Raw genomic sequence first — 21,746 nt, 5'->3', positions numbered from 1 at the left:
GTGACAGTAGTGACGAAGAAAGTCAAGTACCAGTAATTTGGACTGAAGATGTTTCTGGAACAAGACAATCTGATGTTATAATGAAGGAATCGACGTCACAGTTGTCTGATAATGCTCTGAAACTGCCATGCAGCAGCAAAAATGTTACCAAAAACAGCAGGAGTGTGGTTTGGAAAGATAAACAGTTCATTATTCCCGAACTGTAGTCAAAATTTCATGGCAATACTTCGTTACCAGAAGAAGTAATAAACTTAAATACTCCATACCAATTCTTCAAACATATATTTCCATCTAAATTGTTTGATCTAATTGTCGAAGAGTCTCATAGATACAGTGTGCAGTGTAATCCTGATAGACCAATAGATTTATCCTGTGATGACATAAAAAAATTTATGGGCATCTGTCTCGTAATGTCAATAGTTCATGTACCTAATACGAGGGATTACTGGGGAGAAGTTACTGGTACTCATCTGATCAAGACAACAATGACAGTGAATCAGTATGAGCATTTACGTAAGTTTCTTCACTTCAATGACAACAGTGCAATGATACCCAGGGGTGAAAAAGGTCATGATAGACTCTTCAAGATAAGACCCATAATAGAATTGATGAGATCTCGGTTTCAAACAATACCTGTTGAGGAGTGAGTTTCTGTTGATGAACAGATATGTTCAACAAAGGCTAGAAGTTATTTGAAACAATACATGCCAAACAAGCCTCATAAATATGGATAAAAATTATTTGTTATTAGTGGCATATCTGGTTATGCCTACGATTTTGAGATTTTCACTGGAGATGAAAATAAACCAGAAAAAAGAGTGACTGGGGAGGAAGACTTGGGAGCAAGCGCAAATGTTGTAGTTCGACTCAGTAGGATACTACCAAGAAATATGAACCACAAACTGTACTGTGACAATTATTACACAAGTCTGCCACTGCTTGTATGGTTACATAAACAAGGAATTTACTCACTTGGGACAGTCAGAAGAAACAGAGTGCCAGACTGCAAGCTCCCTTCAGAAGCTGAGCTGAAGAAAATGGCACGAGGTGCATCAGTAGAGCGTGTCGCAACAGTGGATGGTGTCGACATATCAAATGTAGTGTGGAAAGATAACAAGAGTGTGATGTTGCTTTCTACACTTGCTGGACAGCAGCCTATTCATGAAGCAGGGAGGTATGACAAAAAAACAAAGTCAAGAACAACAATACCTTGTCCACAAATAATTAAACTCTACAATAAACATATGGGAGGTGTTGACCTTCTTGACAGCATAATGGGTCGACATAAAATTCTTGTGAAAAGTCGAAAATGGTATATAAGATTGTTTTACCATCTCCTGGACATGGGAGTAGTCAATTCCTGGCTGTTGTATAGGAGAGTAGCAGAAACCAAAGGGATTAAGAGAACTATGAAACTCTCCGAATTTCGAATGGAAATTGCTCCCTGTTTGTGTCGCTCAGGTCATACTTCAGCAAAACGTGGAAGGCCAAGTAATGAACTCGAAAACCAAATACAAGCTAAGAAGACAAAGGGGCCCACAGCACATGTACCTCCACAAGATGTAAGGCTGGATCAAGTAGGTCACCTGCCTTCGTACTTGCAAGTGAGACAGAGGTGCAAAATGCCGGGATGCAAGGGTTTTTCCTGGGTTCAGTGTAATAAATGTGCAGTTGCATTGTGTTTGCACAAACAAAAGAACTGTTTTCAAACATTTCATGTAAAGTGATTATCACATGCTTGGGTACAAACCTGTTGGAACTAGATACCTTATTGTTCATATACAAAAGTGAATAAAATATACAATAAATGCTCAATATTTACAACATTAATGTCCTATTTATTATTTTAGGATTTTTCCCTTCCTATTCAAAGTATTTAATCATAATCAACAATTAAGTTACGAGAGATTTGGTCAAAATTGAGGGAGCAAAATAAGCACATTTATTGTGGCTCATAAGGTGTTAACTCAAAATGTAGCTGATCAGCTACAAAGCGATTTTCAACAATAGTGCTTTGTTAATTTAATTAAAAAAATTTTCAATATTTTTTTCGAAATGTAGGCACTATAAACTAAACATGGTAATTTTTACAGCTTGAAATAAGAAATCATGCATTTAAGGGTTAACTACAAGAGGACTGACACTCTAACTTTCTATGATTGGAACCACACCTGTGATTCCAGTTGTAGATTCCGATGCTTCACTTCAGGTTTACTGTATTCTTTGGACCTTCTGATTGACGATGAAAAACAGAATTTGCATCCGAATTTAATACAAAAGACACAATGCCGACTTAAGTACAAGAGGACTGACACTCTAACTTTCTATGATTTGAACCTCTCCTGTGAGTCCAGTTTTAGATTCCGAAGCTTCACTTCAGGTTTACTGTATCCCTTGGACCTTCGTACTGACGATGAAACACAGGAATTCCATCGGAATTAAATCCAAAAGGCACAATGCCGACTTAAGTACAAGGGGGCTGACACTCTAACTTTATATGACTTGAACCTCTCCTGTGAGTCCAGTTTTAGATTCCGAGGTTTCACTTCAGGTTTACTGTATACCTTGGACCTTCTTATTGACGATGAAGCACTGAAATTGCATCGGAATTAAATTAAAAAGGCACAGTGCTGACTTAAGTACAAGAGGAGTGACACTCTAACTTTCTATGATTTGAACCTCTCCTGTGAGTCCAGTTTTAGATTCCGATGCTTCACTTCAGGTTCACTGTATACCTTGGACCTTCATATTGACGATGAAGCACAGAAATTGCTTCGGAATTAAATTCAAAAGGCACAATGCCGACTTAAGTAGCAGAGGACTGACACTCTAACTTTCTATGATTTGAACCTCTCCTGTGAGTCCAGTTTTAGATTCCGATGCTTCACTTTAGGTCTACTGTATCCCTTGGACCTTCTTATTGACGATGAAACACAGAAATTGCATCCGAATTTAATACAAAAGGCACAATGCCGACTTAAGTACAAGAGGACTGACTCTCTCACTTTCTATGATTTGAACCTGTCCTGTGAGTCCAGTTTTACATTCCGATGTTTCACTTCAGGTTTACTGTATCCCTTGGACCTTCTTTTTGACGATGAAACACAGAAATTGCATCCGAATTTAATACAAAAGGCACAATTCCGACTTAAGTACAAGAGGACTGACACTCTCACTTTCTATGATTTGAACCTCTCCTGTGAGTCCAGTTTTAGATTCCAATGCTTCACTTCAGGTTTCCTGTATACCTTGGACCTTCTTATTGACGAAGAAACACAGATATTGCATCCGAATTAAATTCAAAAGGCACAATGGCGACTTAAGTACAAGAGAACTGAATCTCTAACTTTCTATGATTTGAACCTCTCCTGTCAGTCCAGTTTTTGATTCCGATGATTCACTTTAGGTTTACTCTATCTCTTGGACTTTCTTATTGATGATGAAACACAGAAATTGCATCCGAATTTAATACAAATGGCACAATGCCGACTTATGTACAAGAGGACTGACACTCTCACTTTCCATGATTTGAACCTCTCCTGTGAGTCCAGTTTTACATTCCGATGCTTCACTTCTGGTTTAGTGTATCCCTTGGAACTTCTTATTGACGATGAAACACAGATATTGCATCCGAATGTAATACAAAAGGCACAATGACGTCAGAAGTACAAAAGGACAGACACTCTAACTTTCTGTGATTTGAACCTCTCCTGTGAGTCCAGTAGCAGAGTCCAATGCTTCACTTCAGGTTCACTGTATACCTTGGACCTTCTTATTGACGATGAAACACAGAAATTGCATCGGAAATAAATTCAAAAGGCACAATGCCGACTTAAGTACAAGAGGACCGAAACTCTAACTTTCTATGATTTGAACCTCTCCTGTGAGTCCAGTTTTACCTTCCGATGCTTCACTTCAGGTTTACTGTATCCCTTGGACCTTCTTATTGACGATGAAACACAGAAATTCCATCGGAATTAAATTCAAAAGGCACAATGCCGACTTAATTACAAGAGGACTGACACTCTAACTTTCTATGATTTGAACCTCTCCTGTGAGTCCAGTTTTAGTTTCCGATGCTTCACTTCAGTTTCACTGTATCCCTTGGGCATTCTAATTGACGATGAAACACAGAAATTGCATCGTTATTAAATTCAAAAGGCACAATTCCGATTTAAGTACAGGAGGACTGACACTCTAACTTTGTATGATTTGAACCTCTCCTGTGAGTCCAGTTTTGGATTCTGATGCTTCACATCAGGTTTACTGTATACCTTGGACCTTCTTATTGACAATGAAACACTGAAAGTGCATGGGAATCAAATTCAAAAGGCACAATGCCGACTTAAGTACAAGAGGACTGACTGTCTAACTTTCTATGATTTGAACCTCACCTGTGAGTCCAGTTTTACATTCCGATGCTTCTCTTCACGTTTACTGTTTCCCTTGGACCTTCTTATTGACGAAGAAACACAGGTATTGCATCCGAATTAAATTCAAAAGGTACAATGGCGACTTATGCACAAGAGGACTGACACTCTCACTTTCTATGATTTGAACCTCTCCTGTGAGTCCAGTTGTAGCTTCCGATGCTTCACTACAGGTTCACTGTATACCTTGGACCTTCTTATTGACGATGAAACACAAAAATTGCATCGGAATTACATTCAAAAGGCACAATGCCGACTTAAGGACAAGAGGACTGATACTCTAACTTTCTATGATTTGTGCATCTCCTGTGAGTCCAGTTTTAGATTCAGATGCTTCACTTCAGGTTTACTGCATACCTTGGACCTTCTTATTGACGATGAAGCACAGAAATTGCTTCGGAATTAAATTCAAAAGACACAATGCCGACTTAACTACAAGAGGAGTGAAACTCTAACTATCTATGATTTGAACCTCTCCTGTGAATCCTGTTTTAGATTCCGTTGCTTCACTAAAGGATTACTGTATCCGTTGGACCTTCTTATTGACGATGAAACACAGAAATTGCATCCGAATTTAATACAAAAGGCACAATGCCGACTTAAGTACAAGAGGACTGACACTCTCACTTTCTATGATTTGAACCTATCCTGTGAGTTCAGTTTTAGATTCCGATGCTTCACTTCAGGTCTACTGTATCCCTTGGACCTTCTTACTGACGGTGAAGCACAGCAACTGCATCCGCATTTAATACAAAAGGCACAATACTGACTTAAGTACAAGAGGACTGACACTCTAACTTTCTATGATTTGAACCTCTCCAGTGAGTCTAGTTTTAGATTCCGATGCTTCACTTCAGGTTCACTGTTTACCTTGCACCCTCTTACTGACGATGAAATACAGAAATTGCATCGGAATTCAATTCAAAAGGCACAATGCCGACTTAAGTAGAACAGGACTGACACTCTAACTTTCTATGATATGAACACCTCCTCCGAGTCCAGTTTTAAATTCCGATGCCTCACTTCAGGTTTATTGTATCCCAGGGACCTTCTTATTAACGATGAAGCACAGAAATTGCATCGGAATTAAATTCAAAAGGCACGATGCCGACTTAACTACAAGTGGACTGACACTCTAACTTTCTATGATTTGAACCTCTCCTGTGAGTCCAGCTTTAGATTCCGATGCCTCACTTCAGGTTTACTGTATCCCTCGGACCTTCTTATTGACGATGAAACACGGAAATTGCATCCGAATTTAATACAAAAGGCACAATGTCGACTTAAGTACAAGAGGACTGACACTCTCACTTTCTGTGATTTGAACCTCTCCTGTGAGTCCAGTTTTAGATTCCCATGCTTCACTTGCGGTTTACTGTATCCCATGGACATTCTTATTGACGATGAAGCACAGAAATTGCATCCGAATTTAATACAAATGGCACAATGCCGACTTCAGTACAAGAGGACTGACACTCTCACTTTCTATGATTTGAACCAGTCCTGTGAGTCCAGTTTTACATTCCGATGCTTCACTTCAGGTTTACTATATCCCTTGGACCTTCTTTTTGACGATGAAACACAAAAATTGCATCCGAATTTAATACAAAAGGCACAATTCCGACTTAAGTACAAGAGGAATGACACTCTCACTTTCTATGATTTGAACCTCTACTGTGAGTCCAGTTTTAGATTCCAATGCTTCACTTTAGGTTTCCTGTATACCTTGGACCTTCTTATTGACGAAGAAACACAGATATTGCATCCGAATTAAATTCAAATGGCACATTGGCGACTTAAGTACAAGAGAACTGACTCTCTAACTTTGTATGATTTGAACCTCTCCTTTCAGTCCAGTTTTTGATTCCGATGATTCACTTTAGGTTTACTGTATCCCTTGGACTTTCTTATTGATGATGAAACACAGAAATTGCATCTGAATTTAATACAAATGGCACAATGCCGACTTAAGTACAAGAGGATTGACACTCTCACTTTCTATGATTTGAGCCTCACCTGTGAGTCCGGTTTTAGATTCCGATGCTTCACTTCAAGTTCACTGTATACCTTGGACCTTCTTATTGACGATGAAACACAGAAATTGCATCTTAATTACATTCAAAAGGCACAATGATGACTTAAGAACAAGAGGACTGACACTCTAACTTTCTATGATCTGTGCATCTCCTGTGAGTCCAGTTTTAGATTCAGATGCTTCACTCCAGGTTTACTGTATACCTTGGACCTTCTTATTGACGATGAAGCACAGAAATTGCTTCGGAATTAAATTCAAAAGGCACAATGCCGACTTAAGTACAAGAGGACTGACACTGTAACTCTCTATGATTTGAACCTGTCCTGTGAGTCAAGTTTTAGATTCCGATGCTTCACTTCAGGTTTAATGTATCCCTTGGATCTTCTTATTGACGATGAAACACAGATATTGCATCCGAATTTAATACAAAAGGCACAATGACGTCAGAAGTACAAAGGGACAGACACTCTAACTTTCTGTGATTTGAACCTCTCCTGTGAGTCCAGTATTAGAGTCCAATGCTTCACTTCAGGTCACTGTATACCCTGGACCTTCCTGTTGACGATGAAACACAGAAATTGCATCGGAATTAAATTCAAAAGGCACAATGCCGACTTCAGTGCAAGAGGACTGAAACCCTAACTTTCTATGATTTGAACCTCTCCTGTGAGTCCAGTTTTAGATTCCGATGCTTCACTTCACGTTTACTGTATCCCTTGGACCTTCTTATTGACGATGAAACACAGAATTTGCATCGGAATTAAATTCAAAAGGCACAATGCCGACTTAAGTACAAGAGGACTCACACTCTAACTTTCTATGATTTGAACCTCTCCTGTGAGTCCAGTTTTGGATTCCGATGCTTCACTTCAGTTTTACTGTATCCCTTGGTCATTCTAATTGACGATGAAACACAGAAATTGCATCGGAATTAAATTCAAAAGGCACAATTCCGATTTAAGTACAGGAGGACTGACACTCTAACTTTCCATGATTTGAACCTCTCCTGTGAGTCCAGTTTTAGATTCTGATGCTTCACATCAGGTTTACTGTATACCTTGGACCTTCTTATTGACAATGAAACTCTGAAATTGCATGGGAATCATATTCAAAAGGCATAATGCCGACTTAAGTACAAGAGGATTGACTCTCTAACTTTCTATGATATGAACCTCTCCTGTGAGTCTAGTTTTAGATTCCGATGCTTCACTTCAGGTTTACTGTATCCCAGGGACGGTCTTATGGACGATGAAGCACAGAAATTGCATCGGAATTAAATTCAAGAGGCACAATGCCGACTTAACTACAAGAGGAGTGAAACTCTAACTCTCTATGATTTGAACCTCTCCTGTGAGTCCAGTTTTACATTCCGATGCTTCTCTTCAGGTTTACTGTTTCCCTTGGACCTTCTTATTGACGAAGAAGCACAGGTATTGCATTCGATTTTAATTAAAAAGTCACAATGGCGACATAAGTACAAGAGAACTGACTCTCTAACTTTCTATGATTTGAACCTCTCCTGTGAGTCCAGTTTTTGATTCCGATGATTCACTTTAGGTTTACTGTATCCCTTGGACTTTCTTATTGATGATGAAACACAGAAATTGCATCCGAATTTAATACAAAAGGCACAATGCCGACTTATGTACAAGAGGACTGACACTCTCACTTTCTATGATATGAACCTCTCCTGTGAGTCCAATTTTAGATTCCGATGCTTCACTTCAGGTTCACTGTATACCTTGGACCTTCTTATTGACGATGAAACACAGAAATTGCATCGGAATTACATTCAAAAGGCACAATGCCCACTTAAGAACATGAGGACTGATACTCTAACTTTCTATGATTTGTGCATCTCCTGTGAGTCCAGTTTTAGATTCAGATGCTTCACTTCAGGTTTACTGTATACCTTGGACCTTCTTATTGACGATGAAGCACAGAAATTGCTTCGGAATTAAATTCAAAAGACACAATGCCGACTTAACTACAAGACGAGTGAAACTCTAACTATCTATGATTTGAACCTCTCCTGTGAATCCTGTTTTAGATTCCGTTGCTTGACTAAAGGTTTACTGTATCCGTTGGTCCTTCTTATTGACGATGAAACACAGAAATTGCATCCGAATTTAATACAAAAGGCACAATGCCGACTTAAGTACAAGAGGACTGACACTCTCACTTTCTATGATTTGAACCTATCCTGTGAGTCCAGTTTTAGATTCCGATGCTTCACTTCAGGTCTACTGTATCCCTTGGTCCTTCTTATTGACGGTGAAGTACAGAAACTGCATCCGAATTTAATACAAAAGGCACAATGCTGACTTAAGTACAAGAGGAATGACACTCTAACTTTCTATGATTTGAACCTCTCCAGTGAGTCTAGTTTTAGATTCCGATGCTTCACTTCAGGTTTTTTGTATTCCTTGGACCTTCTTATTGACGATGAAACACAGAAAATGCGTCGGAATTAAATTCAAAAGGCACAATGCCAACTAAAGTACAAGAGGACTGACACTCTAACCTTCAATGATTTGAACCTCTCCTTTGAGCCCAGTTTTAGAATCCGATGCTTCACATCAGGTGTACTGTATCCCTTGGACCTTCTTATTGACAATGTAACATTGAAATTGCATCGGAATTAAATTCAAAAGGCACAATGCCGACTTAAGTACAAGAGGACTGACACTCTAACTTTCTATGATATGAAAATCTCCTCCGAGTCCAGTTTTAGATTACGATGCTTCACTTCAGGTTTGTTGTATCCCAGGGACCTTCTTATTAACGATGAAGCACAGAAATTGCATCGGAATTAAATTCCAAAGGCACGATGCCGACTTAACTACAAGAGGACTGACACTCTAACTTTCTGTGATTTGAGCCTCTCCTGTGAGTCCTGTTTTAGATTCCGATGCTTCACTTCAGGTTTACTGTGTCCCTTGGACCTTCTTATTGACGATGAAACACAGAAATTGCATCGGAATTGAATTCGAAAGTCACAATGCCCACTTAAGTACAAGAGGACTGACACTCTAACTTTCTATGATTTGAACCTCCACTGTGAGTCCAGTTTTCGATTCCGAAGCTTCACTTCAGGTTTACTGTATCCCTTGGACCTTCTTATTGACGATGAAACATAGAAATTGCATCCGAAATTAATACAAAAGGCACAATGACGACTTAAGTACAAGAGGACTGACACTCTAACTTTCTATGATTTGAATTTATCCTGTGAAACCAGATTTAGATTCCGATGCTTCACTTCAAGTTTACTGTATACCTTGGACCTTCTTATTGACGATGAACCACAGAATTTGCATCGGAATTAAATTCAAAAGGCACAATGCCGACCTAAGTACACGAGGACTGACACTCTAACTTTCTATGATTTGAACCACTCCTGTGAGTCCAGTTTTAGATTCCGATGCTACACTTCAGGTGTGCTGTATACCATGGACCTTCTTATTGACGATGAAGCACAGAAATTGCATCGGAATGAAATTGAAAAGGCACAATGCCGACTTAAGAACAAGATGGCTGACGCTCTAATTTTCTATGATTTGATCCTCTCCTATCAGTCCTGTTTTAGATTCCGATGATTCCCTTCAGGTTTACTGTATCCCTTGGACCTTCTTATTGACGATGAAACACAGAAATTGCATCCGAATATAATACAAAAGGCACAATGCCGAGTTAAGTAAAAGAGGACTGACACTCTATGATTTGAACCTCTCCTGTAAGTCTAGTTTTAGAATCTGATGCTTCACTTCAGGTTTGCAGTATCCCTTGGACCTTCTTATTGACGATGAAACACAGAAATTGCATCGGAATTAAATTCAAAAGGTACAGTGCCGACTTAAGTACAAGAGGACTGACACTCTAAATTTCTATGAATTGAACCTCTCCTGTGAGTCAAGTTTTAGATTCCGATGCTTCACTTCAGGTTTACTGTATACCTTGGACATTCTTACTGACAACGGAACACAGAAATTGCATGGGAATTAAATTCAAAAGGCACAATGCCGACTTAAGTACAAGAGGACTGACACTCTAACTTTCGATGATTTGAATCTCTCCGGTGAGTCCAGTTTTAGATTCCGATGCTTCACTTCAGGTTTACTGTATCCCATGGACATTCTTATTGACGATGAAGCACAGAAATTGCATCGGAATGAAATTCAAACGGCACAATGCCGACTTAAGTACAAGATGACTAACACTCTAATTTTCTATGATTTGAACCTCTCCAGTGAGTCCAGTTTTAGAATCCGATCCTTCACTTCAGGTTTACTGTATTCCTTGGACCTCCTTATTGACGATGAAACACAGAAATTGCATCCGAATGTAATACAAAAGGCACAATGCCGACTTAAGTACAAGACGACTGACACTCTAATTTTCTATGATTTGAACCTCTCCTATGAGTCCAGTTTTAGATTCCGATGCTTCCCTTCAGGTTTCCTGTATACCTTGGACCTTCTTATTGACGATGAAACACAGAAATTGCATCCGAATTTAATACAAAAGGCACAATGCCGACCTAAGTACAAGAGGACTGACGGTCTAACTTTCTATGATTTGAACCTCTCCTGTGAGTCCAGTTTTAGATTCCGATGCTTCCCTTCAGGTTTACTGTATACCTTGGACCTTCTTATTGACGATGAAACACAGATATTGCATCCGAATTTAATACAAAAGGCACAATGCCGACTTAAGTACAAGAGGACCGACACACTCACTTTCTATGATTTGAACCTCTCCTGTGAGTCCAGTTTTAGATTCCGATGCTTCCCTTCAGGTTTACTGTATACCATGGAATTCTTATTGACGATGAAGCACAGAAATTGCATCGGAATGAAATTGAAAAGGCACAATGCCGACTTAAGTACAAAAGGACTGACACTCTAAATTTCTATGATTTGAATCTCTCGTGTGAGTCCAGTTTTAGATTCCGATGCTTCACTTCAGGCTTACTGTATCCCTCGGACCTTCTTAATGACGATGAAACACAGAAGTTGCATCAGAATATAATACAAAAGGCACAATGCCGAGTTAAGTTCAAGAGGACTGACACTCTATGATTTGAACCTCTCCTGTAAGTCTAGTTTTAGAATCCGATGCTTCACTTCAGGTTTGCAGTATCCCTTGGACCTTCTTATTGACGATGAAACACAGAATTTGCATCGGAATTAAATTCAAAAGGCACAATGCCGACTTAAGTACAAGAGGACTCACACTCTAACTTTCTATGATTTGAACCTCTCCTGTGAGTCCAGTATTAGAGTCCAATGCTTCACTTCAGGTTCACTGTATACCTTGGACCTTCCTATTGACGATGAAACACAGATGTTGCATCGGAATTAAATTCAAAAGGCACAATGCCGACTTAAGTGCAAGAGGACAGAAACCCTAACTTTCTATGATTTGAACCTCTCCTGTGAGTCCAGTTTTAGATTCCGATGCTTCACTTCACGTTTACTGTATCCCTTGGACCTTCTTATTGACGATGAAACACAGAATTTGCATCGGAATTAAATTCAAAAGGCACAATGCCGACTTAAGTACAAGAGGACTCACACTCTAACTTTCTATGATTTGAACCTCTCCTGTGAGTCCAGTTTTGGATTCCGATGCTTCACTTCAGTTTTACTGTATCCCTTGGTCATTCTTATTGACAATGAAACTCTGAAATTGCATGGGAATCATATTCAAAAGGCATAATGCCGACTTAAGTACAAGAGGATTGACTCTCTAACTTTCTATGATATGAACCTCTCCTGTGTGTCTAGTTTTAGATTCCGATGCTTCACTTCAGGTTTACTATATCCCAGGGACGGTCTTATGGACGATGAAGCACAGAAATTGCATCGGAATTAAATTCAAGAGGCACAATGCCGACTTAACTACAAGAGGAGTGAAACTCTAACTCTCTATGATTTGAACCTCTCCTGTGAGTCCAGTTTTACATTCCGATGCTTCTCTTCAGGTTTAATGTTTCCCTTGGACCTTCTTATTGACGAAGAAGCACAGGTATTGCATCCGATTTAAATTAAAAAGTCACAATGGCGACATAAGTACAAGAGAACTGACTCTCTAACTTTCTATGATTTGAACCTCTCCCGTGAGTCCAGTTTTTGATTCCGATGATTCACTTTAGGTTTACTGTATCCCTTGGACTTTCTTATTGATGATGAAACACAGAAATTGCATCCGAATTTAATACAAAAGGCACAATGCCGACTTATGTACAAGAGGACTGACACTCTCACTTTCTATGATATGAACCTCTCCTGTGAGTCCAGTTTTAGATTCCGATGCTTCACTTCAGGTTCACTGTATACCTTGGACCTTCTTATTGACGATGAAACACAGAAATTGCATCGGAATTACATTCAAAATGCACAATGCCGACTTAAGAACATGAGGACTGATACTCTAACTTTCTATGATTTGTGCATCTCCTGTGAGTCCAGTTTTAGATTCAGATGCTTCACTTCAGGTTTACTGTATACCTTGGACCTTCTTATTGACGATGAAGCACAGAAATTGCTTCGGAATTAAATTCAAAAGACACAATGCCGACTTAACTACAAGACGAGTGAAACTCTAACTATCTATGATTTGAACCCCTCCTGTGAATCCTGTTTTAGATTCCGTTGCTTAACTAAAGGTTTACTGTATCCGTTGGACCTTCTTATTGACGATGAAACACAGAAATTGCATCCGAATTTAATACAAAAGGCACAATGCCGGCTTAAGTACAAGAGGACTGACACTCTCACTTTCTATGATTTGAACCTATCCTGTGAGTCCAGTTTTAGATTCTGATGCTTCACTTCAGGTCTACTGTATCCCTTGGTCCTTCTTATTGACGGTGAAGCACAGAAACTGCATCCGAATTTAATACAAAAGGCACAATGCTGACTTAAGTACAAGAGGACTGACACTCTAACTTTCTATGATTTGAACCTCTCCAGTGAGTCTAGTTTTAGATTCCGATGCTTCACTTCAGGTTGTTTGTATACCTTGGACCTTCTTATTGACGATGAAACACAGAAAATGCGTCGGAATTAAATTCAAAAGGCACAATGCCAACTAAAGTACAAGAGGACTGACACTCTAACCTTCAATGATTTGAACCTCTCCTTTGAGCCCAGTTTTAGAATCCGATGCTTCACATCAGGTGTACTGTATCCCTTGGACCTTCTTATTGACAATGAAACATTGAAATTGCATCGGAATTAAATTCAAAAGGCACAATGCCGACTTAAGTACAAGAGGACTGACACTCTAACTTTCTATGATATGAACATCTCCTCCGAGTCCAGTTTTAGATTACGATGCTTCACTTCAGGTTTGTTGTATCCCAGGGACCTTCTTATTAACGATGAAGCACAGAAATTGCATCGGAATTAAATTCCAAAGGCACGATGCCGACTTAACTACAAGAGGACTGACACTCTAACTTTCTATGATTTGAATTTATCCTGTGAGTCCAGATTTAGATACCGATGCTTCACTTCAAGTTTACTGTATACCTTGGACCTTCTTATTGACGATGAACCACAGAATTTGCATCGGAATTAAATTCAAAAGGCACAATGCCGACCTAAGTACACGAGGATTGACACTCTAACTTTCTATGATTTGAACCACTCCTGTGCGTCCAGTTTTAGATTCCGATGCTACACTTCAGGTGTGCTGTATACCATGGACCTTCTTATTGACGATGAAGCACAGAAATTGCATCGGAATGAAATTGAAAAGGCACAATGCCGACCTAAGAACAAGATGGCTGACGCTCTAATTTCCTATGATTTGATCCTCTCCTGTCAGTCCTGTTTTAGATTCCGATGATTCCCTTCAGGTTTACTGTATCCCTTGGACCTTCTTATTGACGATGAAACACAGAAATTGCATCCGAATATAATACAAAAGGCACAATGCCGAGTTAAGTAAAAGAGGACTGACACTCTATGATTTGAACCTCTCCTGTAAGTCTAGTTTTAGAATCTGATGCTTCACTTCAGGTTTGCAGTATCCCTTGGACCTTCTTATTGACGATGAAACACAGAAATTGCATCGGAATTAAATTCAAAAGGTACAGTGCCGACTTAAGTACAAGAGGACTGACACTCTAAATTTCTATGAATTGAACCTCTCCTGTGAGTCAAGTTTTAGATTCCGATGCTTCACTTCAGGTTTACTGTATACCTTGGACATTCTTACTGACAACGAAACACAGAAATTGCATGGGAATTAAATTCAAAAGGCACAATGCCGACTTAAGTACAAGAGGACTGACACTCTAACTTTCGATGATTTGAATCTCTCCGGTGAGTCCAGTTTTAGATTCCGATGCTTCACTTCAGGTTTACTGTATACCATGGACATTCTTATTGACGATGAAGCACAGAAATTGCATCGGAATGAAATTCAAACGGCACAATGCCGACTTAAGTACAAGATGACTAACACTCTAATTTTCTATGATTTGAACCTCTCCTGTGAGTCCAGTTTTAGAATCCGATCCTTCACTTCAGGTTTACTGTATTCCTTGGACCTCCTTATTGACGATGAAACACAGAAATTGCATCCGAATGTAATACAAAAGGCACAATGCCGACTTAAGTACAAGACGACTGACACTCTAATTTTCTATGATTTGAACCTCTCCTATGAGTCCAGTTTTAGATTCCGATGCTTCCCTTCAGGTTTCCTGTATACCTTGGACCTTCTTATTGACGATGAAACACAGAAATTGCATCCGAATTTAATACAAAAGGCACAATGCCGACCTAAGTACAAGAGGACTGACGGTCTAACTTTCTATGATTTGAACCTCTCCTGTGAGTCCAGTTTTAGATTCCGATGCTTCCCTTCAGGTTTACTGTATACCTTGGACCTTCTTATTGACGATGAAACACAGATATTGCATCCGAATTTAATACAAAAGGCACAATGCCGACTTAAGTACAAGAGGACCGACACACTCACTTTCTATGATTTGAACCTCTCCTGTGAGTCCAGTTTTAGATTCCGATGCTTCCCTTCAGGTTTACTGTATACCATGGAATTCTTATTGACGATGAAGCACAGAAATTGCATCGGAATGAAATTGAAAAGGCACAATGCCGACTTAAGTACAAAAGGACTGACACTCTAAATTTCTATGATTTGAATCTCTCGTGTGAGTCCAGTTTTAGATTCCGATGCTTCACTTCAGGCTTACTGTATCCCTCGGACCTTCTTAATGACGATGAAACACAGAAGTTGCATCAGAATATAATACAAAAGGCACAATGCCGAGTTAAGTTCAAGAGGACTGACACTCTATGATTTGAACCTCTCCTGTAAGTCTAGTTTTAGAATCCGATGCTTCACTTCAGGTTTGCAGTATCCCTTGGACCTTCTTATTGACGATGAAACACAGAAATTGCATCCGAATTTAATACAACAGGCACAATGCCGACTTAAGTACAAGAGGACTGCCACTCTAACTTTCAATGATTTGAACCTCTCCAGTGAGTCCAGTTTTAGATTCTGATTTTTCACTTGAGGTTTACTGTATGCTTGGACCTTCTTTTTAACTGTGAAGCACAGAAATTGCATCGGAATGAAATTCAAAAGGCACAATGCCGACTTAAGTACAAGAGGACTGACACTCTACCTTTCTATAATTTGAACCTCTCCTGTGAGTCAGTTTTAGATTCCGATGCTTCACTGCAGGTTTACTGTATACCTTAGAGCTTCTTATAGACGATACACACAGTTATTGCATCAGAATGAAAATTCGAAAGGCACAATGCCGACTTAAGTACAAGAGGACTGACACTCTACCTTTCCATAATTTGAACCTCTCCTGTGAGTCAGTTTTAGATTCCGATGCTTCACTTCAGGTATACTGTATACCTTGGACCTTCTTCTTGACGATGAAACACAGTAATTGCATCGGAAGTAAATTCAAGAAGCACAATGCCAACTAAAGTACAAGAGGACTGACACTCTAACCTTCAATGATTTGAACCTCTCCTTTGAGCCCAGTTTTAGAATCCGATGCTTCACATCAGGTGTACTGTATCACTTGGACCTTCTTATTGACAATGAAACATTGAAATTGCATCGGAATTAAATTCAAAAGGCACAATGCCGACTTAAGTACAAGAGGACTGACACTCTAACTTTCTATGATATGAACATCTCCTCCGAGTCCAGTTTTAGATTACGATGCTTCACTTCAGGTTTGTTGTATCCCAGGGACCTTCTTATTAACGATGAAGCACAGAAATTGCATCGGAATTAAATTCCAAAGGCACGATGCCGACTTAACTACAAGAGGACTGACACTCTAACTTTCTGTGATTTGAGCCTCTCCTGTGAGTCCTGTTTTAGATTCCGATGCTTCACTTCAGGTTTACTGTGTCCCTTGGACCTTCTTATTGACGATGAAACACAGAAATTGCATCGGAATTGAATTCGAAAGTCACAATGCCGACTTAAGTACAAGAGGACTGACACTCTAACTTTCTATGATTTGAACCTCCACTGTGAGTCCAGTTTTCGATTCCGAAGCTTCACTTCAGGTTTACTGTATCCCTTGGACCTTCTTATTGACGATGAAACATAGAAATTGCATCCGAAATTAATACAAAAGGCACAATGACGACTTAAGTACAAGAGGACTGACACTCTAACTTTCTATGATTTGAATTTATCCTGTGAGTCCAGATTTAGATTCCGATGCTTCACTTCAAGTTTACTGTATACCTTGGACCTTCTTATTGACGATGAACCACAGAATTTGCATCGGAATTAAATTCAAAAGGCACAATGCCGACCTAAGTACACGAGGATTGACACTCTAACTTTCTATGATTTGAACCACTCCTGTGCGTCCAGTTTTAGATTCCGATGCTACACTTCAGGTGTGCTGTATACCATGGACCTTCTTATTGACGATGAAGCACAGAAATTGCATCGGAATGAAATTGAAAAGGCACAATGCCGACTTAAGAACAAGATGGCTGACGCTCTAATTTCCTATGATTTGATCCTCTCCTGTCAGTCCTGTTTTAGATTCCGATGATTCCCTTCAGGTTTACTGTATTCCTTGGACCTTCTTATTGACGATGAAACACAGAAATTGCATCCGAATATAATACAAAAGGCACAATGCCGAGTTAAGTAAAAGAGGACTGACACTCTATGATTTGAACCTCTCCTGTAAGTCTAGTTTTTGAATCTGATGCTTCACTTCAGGTTTGCAGTATCCCTTGGACCTTCTTATTGACGATGAAACACAGAAATTGCATCGGAATTAAATTCAAAAGGTACAGTGCCGACTTAAGTACAAGAGGACTGACACTCTAAATTTCTATGAATTGAACCTCTCCTGTGAGTCAAGTTTTAGATTCCGATGCTTCACTTCAGGTTTACTGTATACCTTGGACATTCTTACTGACAACGAAACACAGAAATTGCATGGGAATTAAATTCAAAAGGCACAATGCCGACTTAAGTACAAGAGGACTGACACTCTAACTTTCGATGATTTGAATCTCTCCGGTGAGTCCAGTTTTAGATTCCGATGCTTCACTTCAGGTTTACTGTATACCATGGACATTCTTATTGACGATGAAGCACAGAAATTGCATCGGAATGAAATTCAAACGGCACAATGCCGACTTAAGTACAAGATGACTAACACTCTAATTTTCTATGATTTGAACCTCTCCTGTGAGTCCAGTTTTAGAATCCGATCCTTCACTTCAGGTTTACTGTATTCCTTGGACCTCCTTATTGACGATGAAACACAGAAATTGCATCCGAATGTAATACAAAAGGCACAATGCCGACTTAAGTACAAGACGACTGACACTCTAATTTTCTATGATTTGAACCTCTCCTATGAGTCCAGTTTTAGATTCCGATGCTTCCCTTCAGGTTTCCTGTATACCTTGGACCTTCTTATTGACGATGAAACACAGAAATTGCATCCGAATTTAATACAAAAGGCACAATGCCGACCTAAGTACAAGAGGACTGACGGTCTATTTTTCTATGATTTGAACCTCTCCTGTGAGTCCAGTTTTAGATTCCGATGCTTCCCTTCAGGTTTACTGTATACCTTGGACCTTCTTATTGACGATGAAACACAGATATTGCATCCGAATTTAATACAAAAGGCACAATGCCGACTTAAGTACAAGAGGACCGACACACTCACTTTCTATGATTTGAACCTCTCCTGTGAGTCCAGTTTTAGATTCCGATGCTTCCCTTCAGGTTTACTGTATACCATGGAATTCTTATTGACGATGAAGCACAGAAATTGCATCGGAATGAAATTGAAAAGGCACAATGCCGACTTAAGTACAAAAGGACTGACACTCTAAATTTCTATGATTTGAATCTCTCGTGTGAGTCCAGTTTTAGATTCCGATGCTTCACTTCAGGCTTACTGTATCCCTCGGACCTTCTTAATGACGATGAAACACAGAAGTTGCATCAGAATATAATACAAAAGGCACAATGCCGAGTTAAGTTCAAGAGGACTGACACTCTATGATTTGAACCTCTCCTGTAAGTCTAGTTTTAGAATCCGATGCTTCACTTCAGGTTTGCAGTATCCCTTGGACCTTCTTATTGACGATGAAACACAGAAATTGCATCCGAATTTAATACAACAGGCACAATGCCGACTTAAGTACAAGAGGACTGCCACTCTAACTTTCAATGATTTGAACCTCTCCAGTGAGTCCAGTTTTAGATTCTGATTTTTCACTTGAGGTTTACTGTATCCCTTGGACCTTCTTTTTAACGGTGAAGCACAGAAATTGCATCGGAATGAAATTCAAAAGGCACAATGCCGACTTAAGTACAAGAAGACTGACACTCTACCTTTCTATAATTTGAACCTCTCCTGTGAGTCAGTTTTAGATTCCGATGCTTCACTGCAGGTTTACTGGATACCTTAGAGCTTCTTATAGACGATAAACACAGTTATTGCATCAGAATGAAAATTCGAAAGGCACAATGCCGACTTAAGTACAAGAGGACTGACACTCTACCTTTCCATAATTTGAACCTCTCCTGTGAGTCAGTTTTAGATTCCGATGCTTCACTTCAGGTATACTGTATACCTTGGACCTTCTTCTTGACGATGAAACACAGTAATTGCATCGGAAGTAAATTCAAGAAGCACAATGCCGACTTAAGTACAAAAGGACTGACACTCTAAATTTCTATGATTTGAATCTCTCGTGTGAGTCCAGTTTTAGATTCCGAAGCTTCACTTCAGGCTTACTGTATCCCTTGGACCTTCTTATTGACGATGAAACACAGAAGTTGCATCAGAATATAATACAAAAGGCACAATGCCGAGTTAAGTTCAAGAGGACTGTCACTCTATGATTTGAACCTCTCCTGTAAGTCTAGTTTTAGAATCCGATGCTTCACTTCAGGTTTGCAGTATCCCTTGGACCTTCTTATTGACGATGAAACACAGAAATTGCATCCGAATGTAATACAAAAGGCACAATGCCGACTTAAGTACAAGAGGACGGACACTCTAACTTTCTATGATTTGAACCTCTCCTGTGAGTCCAGTTTTAGATTCCGATGCTACACTTCAGGTTTACTGTATACCATGGACACTCTTATTGACGATGAAGCACAGAAATTGCATCGGAATGAAAGTCAAAAGGCACAATGCCGACTTAAGTAGAAGATGACTAACACTCTAATTTTCTATGATTTGAACCTCTCCTGTGAGTCCAGTTTTAGAATCCGATCCTTCACTTCAGGTTTACTGTATACCTTGGACCTCCTTATTGACGATGAGACACAGAAATTGCATCCGAATGTAATACAAAAGGCACAATGCCGACTGAAGTACAAGACGACTGACACTCTAATTTTCTATGATTTGAACCTCTCCTATGAGTCCAGTTTAAGATTCCGATGCTTCCCTTCAGGTTTACTGTATACCTTGGACCTTCTTATTGACGATGAAACACAGAAATTGCATCCGAATTTAATACAAAAGGCACAATGCCGACCTAAGTACATAGGACTGACGCTCTAACTTTCTATGATTTGAACCTCTCCTGTGAGTCCAGTTTTAGATTACGATGCTTCCCTTCAGGTTTACTGTATACCTTGGACCTTCTTATTGACGATGAAACACAGAAATTGCATCCGAGTTTAATACAAAAGGCACAATGCCGACTTAAGTACAAGAGGACCGACTCACTCACTTCCTATGATTTGAACCTCTCCTGTGAGTCCAGTTTTAGATTCCGATGCTTCCCTTCAGGTTTAGTGTATACCATGGACCTTCTTATTGACGATGAAGCACAGAAATTGCATCGGAATGAAATTGAAAAGGCACAATGCCGACTTAAGAACAAGATGACTGACGCTCTAATTTTCTATGATTTGAACCTCTACTGTCAGTACAGTTTTAGAATCCGAAGATTCACTTCAGGTTTACTGTATCCCTTGGACCTTCTTATTGACGATGAAACACAGAAGTTGCATCCGAATATAATACAAAAGGCACAATGCCGAGTTAAGTACAAGAGGACTGACACTCTATGATTTGAACCTCTCCTGTAAGTCTAGTTTTAGAATCCGATGCTTCACTTCAGGTTTGCAGTATCCCTTGGACCTTCTTATTGACGATGAAACACAGAAATTGCATCGGAATTAAAATCAAAAGGCACAGTGCCGACTTAAGTACAAGAGGACTGACACTCTAACTTTCTATGAATTGAACCTCTCCTGTGAGTCAAGTTTTAGATTCCGATGCATCACTTCGGGTTTACTGTATACCTTGGAATTTCTTATTGACGATGAAACACAGAAAATGCATCGGAATTAAATTCAAAAGGCACAATGTCGACTAAAGTACAAGAGGACGGACACTCTAACTTTCTATGATTTGAACCTCTCCTGTGAGTCCAGTTTTAGATTCCGATGCTTCACTGCAGGTTTAGAGTATACCTTGGAGCTTCTTATAGACGATAAACACAGTTATTGCATCAGAATAAAAATTCAAAAGGCACAATGCCGACTTAAGTACAAGAGGACTGACACTGTACCTTCTATGATTTGAACCTCTCCTGTGAGTACAGTTTTAGATTCTGATGCTTCACTTCAGGTTTACTGTATCCCTTGGACCTTCTTATTGACGATGAAACACAGATATTGCATCCGAATTTAATACAACAGGCACAAGGCCGACTTAAGTACAAGAGGACTGACACTCTAACTTTCGA

General features: G+C 39.5%; 1 protein-coding gene across 1 annotated transcript; it reads left to right on the top strand.

The window, feature by feature from the left end:
- Positions 1-410: 410 nt before the first annotated feature.
- LOC124583038 (piggyBac transposable element-derived protein 2-like) lies at positions 411-2,126 on the top strand. The gene is made up of 3 exons (XM_047131327.1): positions 411-643; positions 752-1,577; positions 2,094-2,126. Exons 1-3 carry the CDS (start codon positions 411-413, stop codon positions 2,124-2,126), a joined length of 1,092 nt encoding a protein of 363 aa, XP_046987283.1.
- The last annotated feature ends 19,620 nt before the right edge of the window (positions 2,127-21,746 follow it).

Source organism: Schistocerca americana, unplaced genomic scaffold (assembly GCF_021461395.2).
Source record: "Schistocerca americana isolate TAMUIC-IGC-003095 unplaced genomic scaffold, iqSchAmer2.1 HiC_scaffold_44, whole genome shotgun sequence".
Taxonomy (NCBI): Eukaryota; Metazoa; Arthropoda; class Insecta; order Orthoptera; family Acrididae; genus Schistocerca; species Schistocerca americana.
Note: the sequence above shows the minus strand (reverse complement) of the source record. Positions and strands in the feature narration are given on the sequence as shown.

Bases quoted from the DNA above. Each gene is read 5' to 3' on its own strand.
- LOC124583038 (XM_047131327.1), top strand. From the start codon at position 411: ATGTCAATAGTTCATGTACCTAATACGAGGGATTACTGGGGAGAAGTT. The intron at 644-751 runs GTGAGTTTCTGT...ATTTGTTATTAG, and splicing joins CAAACAATACCTGTTGAGGA to TGGCATATCTGGTTATGCCT. The intron at 1,578-2,093 runs GTAGGTCACCTG...TAATTTTTACAG, and splicing joins AAGATGTAAGGCTGGATCAA to CTTGAAATAAGAAATCATGC.